The sequence below is a fragment of the Myripristis murdjan genome, chromosome 20, assembly GCF_902150065.1.
Source record: "Myripristis murdjan chromosome 20, fMyrMur1.1, whole genome shotgun sequence".
NCBI classification, from domain to species: Eukaryota; Metazoa; Chordata; class Actinopteri; order Holocentriformes; family Holocentridae; genus Myripristis; species Myripristis murdjan.
The window spans coordinates 29,293,060-29,311,015 of NC_043999.1; the positions used below are offsets into that span (position 1 = coordinate 29,293,060).

The 17,956-nt window shown below is 39.6% G+C and overlaps 2 protein-coding genes and 1 long non-coding RNA gene across 4 annotated transcripts in view; 2 read left to right on the forward strand and 1 right to left on the reverse strand.

Annotated features, from left to right (window-relative positions):
- The window catches only part of garem (GRB2 associated, regulator of MAPK1), a 38,404-nt gene extending 36,146 nt beyond the window's left edge, over nucleotides 1–2,258 (forward strand). Inside the window, exon 6 of the mRNA XM_030079771.1 lies at nucleotides 443–2,258. Coding sequence (XP_029935631.1) covers nucleotides 443–1,298 — 856 coding nt within the window. The 3' untranslated portion in view covers nucleotides 1,299–2,258. The remainder of the gene's footprint in view (nucleotides 1–442) is intronic.
- A 785-nt stretch (nucleotides 2,259–3,043) lies between these two features.
- Nucleotides 3,044–8,351, forward strand: LOC115379102 (uncharacterized). The gene is made up of 2 exons (XR_003930195.1): nucleotides 3,044–4,191; nucleotides 4,256–8,351. It is a non-coding gene; the product is annotated as an uncharacterized LOC115379102 (long non-coding RNA).
- Nucleotides 8,352–10,543: 2,192 nt separating this feature from the next.
- The window catches only part of prkdc (protein kinase, DNA-activated, catalytic subunit), a 422,427-nt gene continuing 415,014 nt past the window's right edge, over nucleotides 10,544–17,956 (reverse strand). For both annotated transcript variants that reach the window (XM_030079770.1, XM_030079769.1), the window contains exons 84-86: nucleotides 17,213–17,401; nucleotides 11,641–11,780; nucleotides 10,544–10,994 (exon numbers count right to left, since the gene is read on the reverse strand). In XM_030079770.1, the coding sequence (XP_029935630.1) occupies nucleotides 10,790–10,994; nucleotides 11,641–11,780; nucleotides 17,213–17,401 (534 nt within the window). In that variant the 3' untranslated portion in view covers nucleotides 10,544–10,789. The remainder of the gene's footprint in view (nucleotides 10,995–11,640; nucleotides 11,781–17,212; nucleotides 17,402–17,956) is intronic.

Sequence of the window (17,956 nt, forward strand, 5' to 3'; positions counted from 1 at the left end):
GATATTTCATTGGCATTGTTCAGCATGAGAGCTCACGTTTTGGAAGAGAGACTTCTCAGCAATGTCAGTACAAATTGACATTGTTTTGTGCATGTGCCCCATTGATAGACACAGACAGACTGTAAATAGTACTTGCAGGTGATGTCAACTGTGTTGACATAACTCTTACGCAAAAACCTAGAAATATGGTCATGATTCAACCTGACCAGCACCACAGCAGTGAGAGTGGTAGAAACTAAAACTAAACACTGAAGTTAGTTAAGTAGGCCAGAATCTGCAAAATGAGGTAAGTTGATTTCAATACAAGTTGAATTGAGGTTTTGGGGACAAAAACTATTAATGCTGGTGGTTTTTATGTTTTGTTTTGTAGGAAGCTGGAACTTTTACATACCTGACCTGAATGGAATTTACTAAACACAATCTTATATTTTTCTGCCTTTAGTGGGGGATGTGAGAGCGAGGCGGCAGAGCCTCAGGATCCCAGCCATGGTTGCTATCCATGTAACTGGGGTAAAGACAGCACTGCTGAACCCAGTACCGCTTCATCTTGTGCTCGCTCACCATCAGATGGGATGTCATCCAGGCTGTCTTGGCCAAATAACTTCAGTGGAGGAGAATTGCAGGGCATGGAGGACTTCCTGCCGGCCAAGTGTCAAAGTTACTACAGTTACCCCCGAAAGAGATCGCCAGGCACACCGAAAAACTGTATATCCAGCCTTGTGGACTTTGATGACCGAGAGCATGCACATGGTAGCAGTGACTTCAGATTACAGAAAGCCTCTATGAATCAATTTTGCACCAAGTCTTCAAGTTACACTTTAGAAATGTATAGAGATAAGCCAATAGAAGAATGTAACACTAAACAGAGCCTTTCTTGCCCCATCTTACCACCAAGAACCCCCAAATCAAATTCAGTGAAGAGGGGCACAGACCTGCTGTTAGCATCATGTGACAGAAAGCAAGAAAGTCCACAGCCCCTGCTAAGTCAGCATGAACAGGGCACTAAAGAGATATTTTCCATCTCTTACCCGCAGTCTCCAAACTGCCCGTCCTTTCCTCCCTCAATACTCTGGCAACCGCCATCCAATCTGGCTGGTCTGTCCATCGAGGAAGTGTCCAGATCTCTGAGGTTCATTGGCCTACCTGATGACATTGTTTCTCTTTTTGTGTCTGAGAAAATTGATGGGAACCTGCTGGTGCAGCTCACTGAGGAGATTCTGTCTGAGGACTTCAAGTTAAGTAAACTGCAAGTTAAGAAACTCATGCAGTTCATTAATGGTTGGAGACCTAAAATATAATTTACACCGATAATCCTATTGTAAAGCCGAAGGGGAAAAAAAACAAAACAAAACATGCCTTCAATACATATGCAATGCACACCCAGCCATAGAGTTACTTTTTTGTATATTTTGAAGTTGTTTCCTTGTGACTAGATCTAGGGGGGAGGTAGATAGGTACTGCCTCTCATCCCACTTGAGGTCTGTGACTGTTTGGTAACCGAATAGAATGATATGGCACTTTCTGTAGACATTTTCATGTCAGATTCTTCCTACTTCTTGGTGCACGGCCTTGTAGTACTTGTGTCATCACACAAATCCTAATTTAGTCCCAGTCAATTAAAAAGAAATGGCTAATGTGGTTATTGTACTGACCAAAGCAGTAGAGATAAGTTGACAGGAAAACAAATCATCACTAACAAGCTTGATGATGGCTTTGTATGATTTAATTCCTAAATGACAACATAACCCAATTTTTGTATTGAGGGGATTTTAAAGGAACACAAAGTAAAGCAGTTTAAGTGGACAAAAGTGGTTTCAGATTCGTTGTACTCGAGGCTACTCACATTACCTTGTTTGTACCGTGCCCAAGCACGTTTGACTGCAAAATCTGGATTATTTGACTAGTGTGATCACTTCGTACCGTGCTTGAATACAGTACACTTCCCCCGCTCTGGCACCGTTGGAGGGGGTGTGCTCCAGTACGGTACGGGCGTTCATGCACAAGCACATGCACAGTCATGTATGCACCAAGGTATATTCCCAAAAAGGTTAAAGTCAGCAAGAGAGTTTTCAAAATGTTTGTTTACCTGCAAAACTTGCATTTCCCTGACAAAACTTATGCATTCTCTTAAGTCCCATTGCCTTTATATATATTTTTTTGTTTTTGTTTTTGTGATTAAACATACAATATAGTGGGGTATACAATAATTTTGCATCAAGGACAGACAAAAGTACCTGAGGCGGAAGTAAAAAAAAAAATAATAATAATAATAATAAAAAAGTAGACATTCCACATATTTTTCATACACCTACATGTGTGTGTGTGTGTGTGTGTGTGTGTGTGTGTGTAAAAATTGAATGTAGATTTTTTTAGACTTGTGTAGAAATGTCAAAATAGTAGGCCTACCTGCTCGTTGTATGTATACTTTCAGCTGGGCTTAACATAAAGACTATATAAACTAGGCAAAAAAAAGTTCTGCACTGCTTTTTCAGTCTATAATTTCTCCCCTTTATTTATACCCAATAGTGTTGTATCTTATACCGTTGATTCGTCCTCTTTCCAATGAGATACAACTTGTAAGGATCCTGCATTTCTGGAATGAGTGACACCGGAAATTGTGTGGGAAGCGACCAATTTTTTTTTTTGAGAAAATCCCCTGCAATATTTTTTCAGTCGATCATTTCTCCCATTTAACAATACCGATTGTTGTCTTTTATACCGTTAGAAAGCCTGATTAGTCCCCTTTTCAATGAGAAATAAGTTGTAAGGATTGTCAATCGATTGGTATGACCAACATGGCTAAACATGTCCCCTCCCCCTCTTTTTGAGGGGAGCAAAATCCCATTCAATGTGTTTCAGGTTGTATCTCATTGGAAAGAGGACGAATGAGGCTTTACAACGGTATAAGATACAACACTACTGGGTATAAATAAAGGGGAGAAATTATAGACTGAAAAAGCGGTGCAGAACTTTTTTTGCCTAGTATATAATATATGTGTATGTGTGTATGTCTATGTGTGTATACACACACACACACACACACACACACACACACACACACACAGATATATATATAAGCAGGAGAACGCAAAGTTTTGTGAAAGAACATGGCAGTAACTGCAAAAGATGAGAAAGGCCATTTTGTTTTAACAGCTCAGACCTGATGACACAGCACAACACCAGGCTCATTTTGATTTTAAAATAACAGACTGATTTTTGTGGATTCAAGCTGGGTCTCCTTCACTTTCTTGTAAAAGGAAGAACAGCTACCAGCCATCAATCTGACACAATCACAAATCAGTGTTGGCTCTCTGCTTGCTAGTTTTGGGAGCAAATCATTTTCATTCAGTAGCACCAGCTGGGCTCTGTTGGCAGGAATAGCATATGAATTCTTGGTATGGTATTTTATTTTAAAAGACCACACCAGCAGCAGATTTAGCCTAATATCTATAAAATATATAAATCTTTTACCAAAGCAAGCAGTCGCATTTTTGAATTCCGATATTTTTCTACCTTTCATCTGGATGTTTCCATTCATTATACAACGCTATGAAAATGAACTTTCAGAGACTTCAAACCTTCTTCACACCAGTATTCCATCACTGGAATAAAGCAGCATTGTTGCATTTTGACGACTTGAAATTGGGTAGAGTGAAATGGTTTCTCTGAGCACTGTTTTCTCTGCTGGAAAGTGCTCCCTAGGGAGTACTCCCTGCTTTACACTGCAAATGTTGAATTATTTGGTTTATGACTGGTGACTACTTTGTTAGTTGCAGAAGTAAAACATTATAAGGTGGGTGTTTCAGCCAAAAATTTTAATTGTATGTTGTGAAGTGGTGAAAACAGTACTAGAAATTGCTATTCAGGTGGAAGTGCTGTTACTTAGCTGATATTTTACTTAAATAGAATGATGAAACCTTCTTTAAGAGTACAAAATTCATTCTAGATTATTTTTAATCTAATTTTGAAATTACAAAGAGAAGGTCCATCAGAGGAAAGCCAGATTCCTCTTGTCAAGTCTGCTGACTTACACTGGCAGGGTCCATAGTTTGTCAATTTATGATGATCAAGTCTGAATATATCTTGAGAGCCCTGAATATATGGAGAGAGCCAATCAAATTTGCACTCTAATGGATTGGATTTTATTTGCAGCCAAATGCAGCACTTAGGGAAAAATGTACTTAAGTATAAGTAAATTTGCTGACTTTGAAAAATACTCCAAAGTACAGTTACACAAAAAAATCTACTCAATTAGGAGTAAATCTAATTAGTTACTTTGACTCCTGATGGTGTGAAATGTATAGTACTTTACATGATTTGCAAAATAGTTTGTTGGGATGTAAAATGTGGGGAAATTTTAGTCAATGGGCCAAACTTTCAAAATTACTGGTGTGGTCTTTTAAGGACCTAAGCTGGTCTCTTACATTGTGGTATTACTTTTTCAGCTTTGATCAGCCAAATACAGCAACCTGGCAAACATCACTGGTTTGGTTTGCTGCGGTGTTAGCCTCAGCATGCAATGTATTTCCATTGGATGCCTTTTTAAATTTTAAGGGGGACACAATAAATTGCTACTTATGTTAGCCCAGTCCAACGGTTATCCATGGTTAGACATGAATGACTGAGACCTTTTAACAGTGAATGCACTACATGTTTTTTCAGAAGTAAAATGGTACTTCCTCATTCTCATTTTATGTACAACGTGCCCTAAGATGCAAGAACAAGTAAAAGAGCTTTTCTATGCCTTAACTTAGAGACTTTAAAATACTTAAGTTATATTTCACTGAAGCAGAACATTTTCTTGTGAGCTCCCAGATCTGTGTGGTTCAACAGTCACCCTTTTGTCATGGACACACTGACTAAAGACATATTTATGAATGATATATTTATCAATCCAATTCATCCTGACACAGAGGGAATGATCAGTCTGGGTCCACAGAGCAGCCAGTGTGTATCCATTAATGAAGTCCGCCGAAAAATGAAGATGCTTTTGCTTCATGTTTTTACAAAACACTTTTTCTGTGGCCTTGATTCAGAGTTGATTTATGCTGTTCAGTCATTCTGAATACAAAATATGCTGAAAAAACATCAACTCCCAGATATTTCATACTCTTAATAAATGAAGGGTTCTCATTTGCAGCCTGAACAGCTGTTATATTAAATGCTTTGTCTTTAAAATATTTATACATGTTTTAAGGAATATTTTTTGAAGGGGAAATATTAATATTCAGAAAAAGTGATGAAAATTCTGATTTCCTGATTTTTTTTATTTTTTTTTTTTTAGTTTTTAGCCTCAGTAAGTTCACATAGACAGTGACCAAAAATAAGTTCCGAGTTTGTTATTCATGGGGCAGTTTCCCAGATGTGGAAAATGCCCTAAAAATAAGTACCACTACTGTACTTCACTTTCTGGGTCATGGATTGAAATAGTCTTAGATTTATCTTAATCTGAATTTCAGTGATCTGATTTCCAGGTCAAAGATTATCCTGAAGTAAATGAAGGTTTAAATTAAACCTCAGAGGAAGCAGGTTTAACTTCAGATTACTGCTGTTTCTCAAAGAAGAAACAGTGGCCATACAGTTTCTCCTCCAAATCAACACAGTTTTTTCTAGATCCACTCCAGGATTTATGAGCACCATCAGGTATTGAATTTAAAGTAATATTCCACAACAAATAAATGTCCATTTTGATACTCCTTGTCGTTTGACTCTACTAGTAATGCGACCTATAGCCAGTTTATTAAACTTCAGCTTTTGCCATTCTGAAGTCCAGTGAGGGTTTTATTTATTTAACAATTTATTTATTTATTAATTATGATGATGATGATGATGATGATGATGATAATGATGATTTTTTAATTTCCTAGAAAAATAGTGCATTTTAAAATATTTTGTGTTTATGGAAGCAACAAAAGTAGGGCTGTTTAATAAATGTGAGACAGTAAAAGAAATATAATTGACAACTGTCTGCATTGAGACAAATCTGAAGTTAAGATTTGTTTTTGGAAAGCCAATGTCAAGGCCATAATTAACTACTCCAGGTTAAGGTCTTTTCTTATCTTAACTAAATCCCAATCTGGGAAAGCACCCCTATATTTAGACTGATAAGCAATTTTATTGCAGCTGGTAATTTCCTGCTTCCAAATGAATTTTGTACTTTGCCCGCAGTATTTCTGTCATTTACAAGAGTGTTTTTCAACCTTTTATGAGCCATGACACATTGGCTCACATACAGTATAAATATGACAATTTAGTTTCTCCTTTTGTTTATACTCACTCAGTGTGAGCATGTCCACTAAGTCAGTAGACTCATCAAGTTGCATTGCAAATTTCCCACTGATGCATATCTTTTCGAAAACAAAACTTTCGATATCTGCAGACATGTCATCAGTATGTCTGACGTTTGTGTTATCTGAGAGAGGGACTGTGGCTACTTCTTCAACCACGTCAGGGCCAAGTATCTCGTTCACACTGGCTTTGGAGGCAGGTTGTATATATGTCTCTGCCATAGTGTATAGCTTTTTTGATTTGGCTATGAGTTCAGCTACTAAGTAGCTAGCTTTGAGAGCATTGAAACACAAGATCCCCTTGTGTTTTTTTCTCATTAACATTAACTTGTTTCTCAGTGTGTTCACGCAGGCGAACAAAATAGTCTGTGTTCTTGATTTGAAGTGATGGCTGCTTCGTTTGGAGTTGGTGTTTAAACTTGCTTGGGACCACGCCATTGTTGGATAGCTTTTCCCTACACACCAAACATAACAGAGTCGGCACAGTCGGATCTCAGATGAAAGTAAATCTAAATGAAAGATAACTTTCGCTGTATTGCCTCGAGCTCACCATTTTTGCTTTCTTTTGACCACCACTCATACTAGGCTCTTCATCTGGATTATTATTTTGTCCAAGACCCAGTTCGGAGTCTGCATTCATCCTTTTCAAATACTTATCCATTGCTGTTGTACGTCTTGTCACCACCACCTCTCGTGCCATCACTAATACTATTGTCTTAAATTAACAAGGTTATTATTGCACAACCTACTGCCACTCATTGACATGGAAGAATATTTAATTACTCTGCCAGTCACTACATAGCAGGCACAGATGTTCAAGAATGGCAAATTATTTATGGTAATTAAATATTTTTTTGGACCAATTAAGTGAAATTGGATCATTTCCCACTGCACACTTAACAATCTCTCACGGCACACTAATGTGCTGCGGCACAGTGGTTGAAAATCATGGAGTTACAAAGGGACATAGCCTGTGTCACTGCAGGATAGTATAAGGAGGTTACATTAGTTTAGTGTTCTGTGGCATCCCAGAAACAAAAGGGAGACGCAAAGCTCCGTCATATTTAATGACTTGTAGCTCACAGAAAGTCATCGAAGAATTATTCAAAATGAACAAAGTGGCCAAATAGCTCAAAGTTGTGTGAAAGTGACGTCTCATATAGTGTGTGGTCATATGTTTGCTGCAGGTACAGCATGTTGTTAAAAACAGTAATATGTTAACAACACGCTAAGAACATGCGAACATGTTGACATGGCTGTCTTGATCAAAGTGTTGGTTTCATGTGTTTTTGACCTGTCTGGGCTACCATATATGTGATGCTGCATAATGCCAACACATTACTGCTAGATTTGAACGGCCATGAAAATGGGATGTCAGCAGCCAGAAACTCAGTGTGAGCTGAGGAAAAAAGTTGAATATGCAAACTTAGCCAAGCTTTGGGCTGAGTTTTTAGGATCTCACTAATATCTGCAAGATATTTTATCAGGTTTAGTTTTTTCCAGGTGATTTCAATGACTGGAAAATTAGTTCATAAATTTCCAGGTTTTCCCATTCCTGAATAAGCAGCAATGGACATGATGTGCCACTGAAACCACCATATAATGTTAACTAGTGGAAACACCAATAAAGTCACGCAAGGAGTTGCTTTCTCACTGTGTGAAGTAGAGTATGTTCAATTCTTGTTTAGAAAACCCAATTGTTTTATTGTTTTGAAATGACCTTGGTGAAACTTTGAAAATGTTTGACCGTGTGATCCAAGTCAGTTAATCTACTTGAATAATTGTGATTTCTAATTTGTGAATACAATAAGACAACAACACCTTCCATCCAGCAGTCAACACTAACTACTTTCCATGGTGATGATCTTAACTCTGGATCAAGGCCTTTAAATTATTGTCATTTGTATGCAAAAAGGAAGAAATATGCTGCCACTGGGTTGATGAAAACATGGACTAGTACTGATGTCAGCATTATAACTAACTGATAACTTACGAATTGTCATCTTATAACAGCCAGTGTTCCCTTTTCTTTAATTGTATGATCTATTAAAATATTTTAACTGATGTCTGGTCTTTGAGTGAAGTGGCATTTCTGTGACTGTGTCTTAGGGCCACTGCAGGGAGAAAAATTCTGGGGCCAGGGGAAGGGGGGTAATATTCTGAGAAAAAAATTCTTTCAAGATTTAAGTGGTAAATGAGAAAAAACAGTAAAAACCCTCTAATTCAGAGATTATAAATTCACAAATTTACAAGAAACTGGACAAAAAAATTTTTAGTATCACAATGTTATCATCAGCATCTGGACTTTAAAGAATATTTGTTGTGAGTTTGACCTGTTCAGAAGAAAAATATTGGGTGATTCTGGGCTAACAATCACCAAGAGTTTCTTGTCACTAAATTTCATTGCAAAGTAGAATTTGATGAGGTCATCCACTGCAGGCCTGATACACAGCAAGTGGCAGTGTCTGCAGTGTGGCTGATTAGTCCAGTAATTTTAGGCCAAAATTAGGGTCAACCTAGGACAAATTGCAAGACATGTAAACTCCACTGATTTTGTATCCTCAGTTTGTCCTGAGTGAGGGAAAAAAAAGTCCCAAGAAATCCCATTGGTGGAAAGTTTTGAAAATCACCTATTTGTGACCACATATTACCAAAAAAACACTGTTTTTAACACACAGGGGAAAGGGGTTCAAAATTTTACTTTCAGATATCACTATAAAAATTCACAAGATGATTACACACACAAAGACAAGAAAAAAAGTCAATTACAAGTTCTTTGAATTATTCTGTTTACACATGCATCACACATTATCACACATTATCTGATTTGATATGCGCTAATAAGGAATATAAGGAATAGGGGCCCTATCTTGTGCCACCCACTACCCGCTGCCACTACCTGCTACCCGCAAATCGCGGATTTAGGAATCTTGCGCCCACGCTACCCGCTATCCGTTATGCTGACTCCGTTATTTGCACCTGGAGGTGTGTCCGTGGGCGTGTTTCATGCGCTATCCCTAAAATTGCTATCTTGAGCCCAAACTTTAGGGAAAGCGGATAACGGGTGCTCAGGACCACCCGCTATCCGCTTTCCCTAAAGTTTGGGCTGTTACGAGAGCGCGCCCAGGCGGCTTCAATGCGCGCCCTGACGGAGCCTCGCCATGCACACGGTCGGACTGATACCGGGATGCTGCCGGAATGGACTGAGTATATTACTCATATAGACTGTTTAGAGGAAAGACTGTTTTAATTGGACACTTACGCCAGCACGTTTTATTGTTTTATCATAAGCCAGCAGCTGTGCTATATTTTTATTTTTAATATTTTATTTGCCCAATCTACCTTGTCAATAAATTAGTTTACACATAGTTCCACCTCTGCCTCTTGTGTGTGTGTGGTGTGACCCGGGGATTTTACTCAATCAGTACAACCTTGTGACATGTCCACTTGGACACATGTGGCTCCACCTCCCAAATTAAGCCAACTTGCTTTAGCCTCAGTAGAAGCCCTGAGAAAATCTACCTCCCTCTCTCCATCACGGGTTTAGGATTTAGGATTTAGGATAGCGCAGCCTGCCCTTAAAGCCAATGGCACCTGGCACACTGATTGGTGTAATTGGCGTAACTCCCAAAACACGCCTATGCATAATATAACGGGTATCGCAAGTGTTTTGCGGATAGCGGGAGGTGCACAAGATAGCAACTTTTGCGGGGGAGCGCCTCTTGCGCAATGCTAAATCCCTAAATAACGGGTTTAGGGACTTTGGCGCAAGATAGGGCCCTAGATGCCAGTAGAGACATTTAAACAGTGAATTAAAAAGGTTACTATATATATAGTAAACTTGAATTAAAAGGTTACTATATAACAGTGAACAGTGAACCCCTTTCCCCTGTGTGTTAAAAACAGTGTTTTTTGGTAATATGTGGTCATAAATAGGTGATTTTCAAAACTTTTCACCAATGGGATTTCTTGGGACTTTTTTTCCCTCACTCAGGACAAACTGAGGATACAAAATCATTTGAGTTTTTTTCTCTTGCAATTTGTCCTAGGTTTTTTCATAAAATGACTGGACTAGATCCAACCTTGCAAAGCCAAGCTGTGTGCTTCCTTTAAATGTATAAGAGTAGAAGAAATATAGTATAGTATAGTATAGGAAAGAGTTTTTTCTTCTTGTAAATTTGTGACTTAATAAATCCCCCCCACCCCACCCCATATATTTCAGCACCACTGATATGGATAAAACTACACAACCATGCTGTCTTAGCAAGAGTTTAACATTTTATTCCAAATTCAAATTGAGCATGAGACACACACAGCAAACATAAGAGTGGAATCATGTATGAGAGAGACGACCCAGGAAAAAGTGCATGAAACTGCCTCAGTTGCCATGATTGTGATTCAGTCTGTGCTTTAAAACCCCTGTAATGACTGAATTTATCATAAGCAGATGTTTTTTCCTCTGTGAAAGATGGTTTCCTGATAATACAGCAACAGATGTTGAGTCAGACCCATGGCTCCCAACCCTGCCATACCCTGCCCAGTAGGTTTGGATCCATGGCTTGGTCCAGCAGACAGTCAACCTGCTTCTCCACTGACAGACCTTCAGCTGGAAGTTTAGCGCGAATGTTGTGTTCCTTGGTCCCCAAAGCCACAGCCAGCATCCCTTTGAAGGCAGCATCCTTCTCAAAACCCAGCTTCAGCTCCTCACTGCCAGACAAACACAGCATGAGTGCACACAGGTCAGTCCCGGGGCTTAGCTGCTGTGGGATATTCAGGTAAGATTACAGCTGCTGAGCATTGTTATAAGAGCTGCAACTATTTCACTGTGGATTCATCTGTTGATTATTTTTTCAATTCATCAGTTATTTCAACTATAATTTAATGCTGGGAAGTATATCTATATTGTATTTATATTGTGAAGCCTGGACATTCTGGGATAATTTTTGCATTGCGATTTTCATTGTCACTGAAAATGCTATAAAAATGATTATTTTTGCTGGGGGCTGCATATCTGAAAAAATCAGTTTTTAGGTCAGGCCATCTCTGTAGCACCATAATAATTTATCTAAAATGATGTTTTGTCTCACATTTTATTTTACTGCAGCACCTGCGATTTGGTTATTGCACTTAATATTGCAATTTTTATTGCAATATTTTGATAAATTGTTAAACCCTCAAGTTGTCAGTGTTCAACTGTATAATAAAACTGTAAAAATTACATCATATTACAGATTGATGGCACTCAATGACTGATAAATTTTTATTTGTAAACCAATATCAGCCTGTACATTAGAAAAGAGACTAAGGCCAAACAAATCCTATTTACTGTTCTTAATACACCTGGAGATCACACCTGGTTATGGCAGCAGGATTTGCTCCTTCAAGTTTTCTTTTGGCGAAGTTCACCTTCTGTAAAGGGTACCAACTGATTTCTTTGGTGTTGATGCTTTCGGTCCATGTGCCACCTTTCTTCAGTTGTTTCATTTCAAAATTCTGGGGATTCATAAGAATAATCATTATAATAAACTTTGTATAGCACTTTCCAAACAAATAGTTTTGTATTTGTAAATGCTTTAGTGTGCCAGAAAAAGCAAAAAGTCATCAGTTAAAATCAAGGGAAAAAAATATGAGGAAAAAAATACTGAACTGATCATCCTTTGCTGAGCAAAGGATGATCAGTTTGGTTTCCACTTCATTTGGCCTGAACAGCACCTGCTAATGGAGTAAATGTTGGAAGATACATTATGCACATCGCTATTTCCTCCAAAGCTCTTTTGAGACAAGATTAGTTTTTTAGGGAGATGTTTTAGTATCGTCCTAATCCGATGGATTAGGACGGATGACGCTGATTATTACAGAGCAAACAACCAGCTATTTTTTGTCAAACTCAGAGGTCTTCTGATGAATTTAATCCTGTCCAAATGCAAATCTATGTATGGAATTTAATTGATGATTGACTGATGTTTTAATAAATGATTTAATCGCAACTGAATGCTGTAGGCCCTATTATTTATAGCATATCATACAGTTCAGAGTGCAGAGAGAAACATCTGTATACACAACTGTACACTGCTCTGACACATTCAAAGCAGTCTCTCACCAATTTAATGGGCAATGGTAGCCTAAAATGATCCATCAATAAATACCATCTGCTGAGAATCTTCAAACATGTGAAAAAACAGACAAAAACTAAGATGGGAGGCTAACTTCATGTATGTGTTACTAACACGTACATGGAATTACACACATACTATGTCAGTGACTAAAACTCAAACATCATTTGGGTAACTAATCCCAAAAATCAATCAAAGCCAAACCGATATTTGCATCTTTTCACTACGTTTTAACCTTCCATCTACACTAAGCTTTTTGAAAACAGAGGTTTTCAAAAATAGTCTGCAAAGTGTGTAAATTAGGGATGCACGATATTTATCGGACCGATAAAATATCGGCCGATTTGGGGAAAAATTACGTTGTTTTTTATCGATCTGATAGGTACATTTTTCCGATAAAAAGATCCGATAAATTAATGAAATTGCGGTTGCAGGCTGAGTAGCTGCCCTTTTTTTGTTTCAATAATCTTTATTCAGGCCGAGTAGCCCTAGAACAGCCCGTGACGCGCTGGTTAGGTCATCTATCATGCCTTACTAGCAGGACCCAAGCCTGGCCCTGTCACTGCCTGGCTAATAATATGTCTTCACCAGCATGGTCGTTTTTCTAAGTGGCAGAAGATGACAAAAGCATTGCAGGGCTCTCAAGTCTCACGCATTGGGCGTGAGACACACGCATTTCAACCCGTTCACACGCTCACACGCCACACCTTGTATTTCTCACGCAAAGAAATTACCAAGATAACGCCCACCAAGATGCGCCGCTATTTTTTAATAACAGTGGTAGGGCCCTATAATTTCCGTGATCATGGAATCGCTGAATTAGCCGAATAAAACAGAATCTATTTTTAACGCGGAATATCGCAGAATTTGACATAATTTGAATGAAATGCTGTTTTGTGTGGAATATGAATGTATGTCTGGCAAAGGCAAAGAAGATTTCCAGACTACAGCAGCGCACTGACATAGATTGTGTAACAGAGCAAAGAGTTGCCACTCTGCTCTATTTTCACTGGCTAACAGCAGCACACTGGCTTAGCTTGTCTATTCAGAGAAGAGGTATCACTTCGGCTTATTTTTCATCTATGTTATCACATGCATACTACTGCTCATTCATTGGTAGCTGAATTGTTAAGTCTGTTTGATAAGTAATTTACCTTTTTAAAATAATAATAATAATTTAACATATTGTTAAATTATAGGAGTCAAGTAAGTTTTAAGTTTTACCACAGACACATGGACATCAGATGTTAGTCCGGTCAGCATGCTAAGCCTAACGGCTCAGTGGTTGGACCAAGACTTTAACATGCAAAAAGCAATGCTGCACGCACAGCAGTGCCCCGGATCGCATACAGCGACAGTGATATGCCAAGGTTTTGAAACAATTACTGTATTGATCTGAATATAAGACAATATTTTTTCCATTGAAAATGCCCTGAAAAAACGCCCTCGTCTAATATTGGGGGTCTAAGCAAATACACACGTATTGTACTTGCATATGTTCCGTGCTTGAATACGGTACACTTCCCCCGCTCTGTCACGGTTGGAAGGGGTGTGCTCCAGCACGGTACGGGCGCTCATGCACGAGCACATGAACGGTCACGCACGCAGCACGTGAACGTGGATAAAACGTAAATCATGCAACTTTCCTCCTGCCTCCGCAAAATCGATTAATGCGCAGTGCGATTACCGGCGAATGGCCGCGTTGCGCAATCAGTAATCAACCATGGTGTCTGTGTCGCTGTCCATGGTGCTGCTGCAACCGCGTATAAACAGAAGTTGATTTATGATGAAAGGTATATATGGCAGTCTGTGTGCGCTGCGCACCTGTCAGATCCAGCAGACCTGACCGGGTGGGCGCGGTGTCGGTTGAGGCACCAGCCAGCATCGGGTGGGCCGGCCGGTGCGCGCCGCCACCCGGTTGAATGTAGCAGCCAGCTGACATGCCGCTCCGGCTGTCAGTTGGACGCTTTCTGAAGTTACCTCCAAAACTGTCAAGGTAATTAAACATCCCTTAACCCCTTAACCCTGGCCCTGAGTGCAATGTGAGACGGTGGCGGTCTCAGAAAGAAGAGCTAAAAAATGGCCACAGCCAGAGAAGGGCTTTTTGTGGTCCAAAAACTGGTCGATTCAACGAGACTGACAGGAGGGTGTGCGGTTTTGTGAATGAGAAACGTAGTGAAGGACTGCCCGTTACGAGGGCTGTGATGCAGCAAAAAGCACTTGAAGTTGCCACAGAGCTCGACATCCCCCGCGCTGACTTTAAAGCTAGCATGGGCTGGTGTCGCAGAATGTCCATATAAAAAGTATATTTCCAAAAAGGGTCTTGAAAAAGAGGGGTCGTCTTAAAATCAGGGTCGTCTTATATTCAGATCAATACGGTATATGAAGATTATATTAAATATAAACATATGAACTTATCGGTATCGGCAGTGAGAAGCAGGAAATTATAGGTTATCGGTATCAGTTGAAATTTTTCATATCGTGCATCACTAGTGTAAATATGAAAATGCAGACCTAGGGCCTCATTTATAACTGTTGCGTATGCACAAAACAGGGCCTGAAAGAGGTGTATGCCACTGTCCACCCAAAAGTTGGGATCTGTAAAAACAAACTTGACAGGAGAATATGTGCACCTGTATGGAGACTCTGAGCCATATGTACAGACATTTTAGAGACAGTGGAAGCTGGCAATACACATGATGAGGTGGTGAATTGAAGCCAGATTGTTGAAATTATTCCTCTCACACATAATTTGACTTCATATTACCTTTTACTCATTGATACACTTTATTCATACACTTTACTCATTAATACTTATTAATACACTTTACTCATTAATATTCAAACCAGCAGTGTTATGAATGCTTGTGTTAGAGAGCCAAAGCTCTTCCATAACCACAATTCAGTTGTAAAAGATATGAGCCCACTGCCGGAGCACACAGGAGAGGGTCAGACTAACTGACGAAATTATCATCATTGGTTGTAGAAATCCAAGACTACATCAAATAGCATTAAAGAATTACAAGTAAGTAAGTCTGGCAACTGGTGGACTGCTCCAAACAGAATTTCATTGTTTTGTGCGATGACAATAAAGATTATCTTATCTATCTTATCTTATCGAACAGAGTATCAATTATTTTAATAAATTATTTATTTACCTCTCTGTCCCCTGCCCACACTGGCACCCACACTGTGACCCTGCCCAGTAAGGATTTATTTAATGACATCTTTCTTGTTAGGGCCCTCGCCTCTCTGGAAGAGGGCCCTATTGTTATTGCTCCATTTCTTTTTTCTTTTTAGGGCCCGAGCGCTGGAACAGCGCGAAGCCCTATTGTTATTGTAGTGATTCTTTCTTCTTCTTTAGGGCCCGAGCGCTGAAACAGCGCGAAGCCCTATTGTTATTGCTTCATTTTTTTCTTCTTCTTCTTCTTCTTATTATTATTATTACGCCCAAATAACCCTTAATTTGACCCCCTAAACATGCTCAAAAACTCACCAAATTCGGCACGCAGGCCAGGTCTGGCGAAAAATTTGATAAAATGGACAAACATACCCCCTAAGTGCAAAAATGGGCTCTCTAGTGCCACCTAAGCACACAAATGCAGCCACAGCGGCCCACAGGAATGTGATAGAAACACCAAACCAACGCCGAAACATAGATCTCATCAAGCCCTACAAATCACGCAGTGACACCCCGCACCTAAAATCAACAGGAAATGCGCAATTTGCGTTTGAAAGTCACGTTCTCGCCCAAAATTTCGCTTTGAACAAAATCTATCTTCTCCCAGGGTGTAAATGGAATCGGCTTGAAACCCTAATACATGACAGAGGACACAGTGCTTTCCAAAAGTTGCTAAAGACTTATTATTAATTCGAATCGTTTGGATTTTATAAGCCATCAAAGTCGGAGTGGCCAAAACCAACACCTCATTTTTTCCCATGGAGTTTGGTGTGAAGAGGCTGACACTTGGCACTAATTGGGCCCCTGGAGTCTAAAGTAAAAGTCTTTCAAAATAAAAGCACCGAAAAATACCCTAAAAACTGGCACAAATGGACGAATTGTCTGCACTTCGACATGCGCACCGTCCCCAACGTGCACGGGGGGGCGAGGGCCCGTCCAACGCTGCCTGCAGCTTTAATTTGAATTGTCTTTGTATAAAATGTGCTATATAGTCGTTTTCTCCCCAAAACCAGATGAACGGATAATGCTGATATGCGATATGTATTCATGAAGAGAGAGGGTAGATTTGGGATTTATATAAAAGGAATGACGTGCAGGTGTGCGTACACAAAGTTTTATAAATGTTTTCTGGCGTACGTATTTTTGTTGTTTTGTCCTTGTGCAACCTTTAGTGTGGAAACCACAAACAGTATTCTAAATGAGGCCTCTGGTCTTTTGTGTCGATTGGGAAAACGGAACTCTCTGAAAACAATGACATAAGGTTGTCATGTGATCAAGTGAATGCTTCTGCATTATGTACATTGTAAAATGGACATTGCGTAGGCACACACAAGTGCGATAGGGGACTTTGTGTGTGTGTGCATTTCAATGTGGACATGGGTGTTTGTTAAATGGTTGGAAACGGTGTGATGATAGATGATAATGCAGTGTAGTCTGGATGTAAAGGCAAAACGGTATTTTGGGATTTACCTTGCTTAGTGTAGACATGGCCTAAGTGAACCACCTGCAAATTTCCTCACATCCCTGACTTCTCAGAGAAGCGATCAGTCGTGTCTACTGAACTGATCACTTCATGTGTACTGCTCTGATATCAATGTTCTGCCAGTAGTCCTCTGAGCAGAGAAAATCACCTTCCAGTCCAGCGATGGCTCCTTCACAAACACGTCCATGGTGCAGAGCAGCAGGCTGGGCTCTGCCCTGTATGCTCGAAGGGAGTTAACCATAACACTCTTGATCAAACCCGACTCCTTCAGCGGCTGCATCAGATTCACAAACTGCCTGGTCAGCCGGAAAGGCATGAGTTCAGGCACTGGGAGGAACTGGAAGCAAACAAGATCATACACAGGAAGCATTTTTAACTGGGGGTGAATGTAACCGGAATATCAAAGTACTGTTAGAACTAAAACCCATTTTAAACTGAACTAAAGCTCTCATCCATCAGGACCTGGTCTTAGTCTGAACCTGAACCTTGCAACAGCAAGTATGCACTGAGCTATTATTTTTCAGGTCTGATCTGATTCCAATACCTGGGCTGATACCCAGTATCAATCCAATCAACCAGAGCTGTTGGTCCATGTGGAGTGAGTGTGTGTGTGTGTGTGTGTGTGTGTGTGTGTGTGTGTGTGTGGTGGTGGTGGGGGGGGGGGGTTTACCTGAGGCTGTAGCAAAACACACAAAATGCACTAATATCAAATTTATTCTGAAGCAATTTATTAACACTATAGTTAAATGGCTTCACATACAAACAGATGTAGGAGTGCAAGCTGCTATAGCAACTCATTTAATGTTTTGAAAAACTTGAACAAATCAAGTGCACAGCAATTTATAAATTTCATATTTGGTGTATCAGTAAGATCAAACTCATGTCTGGTCTA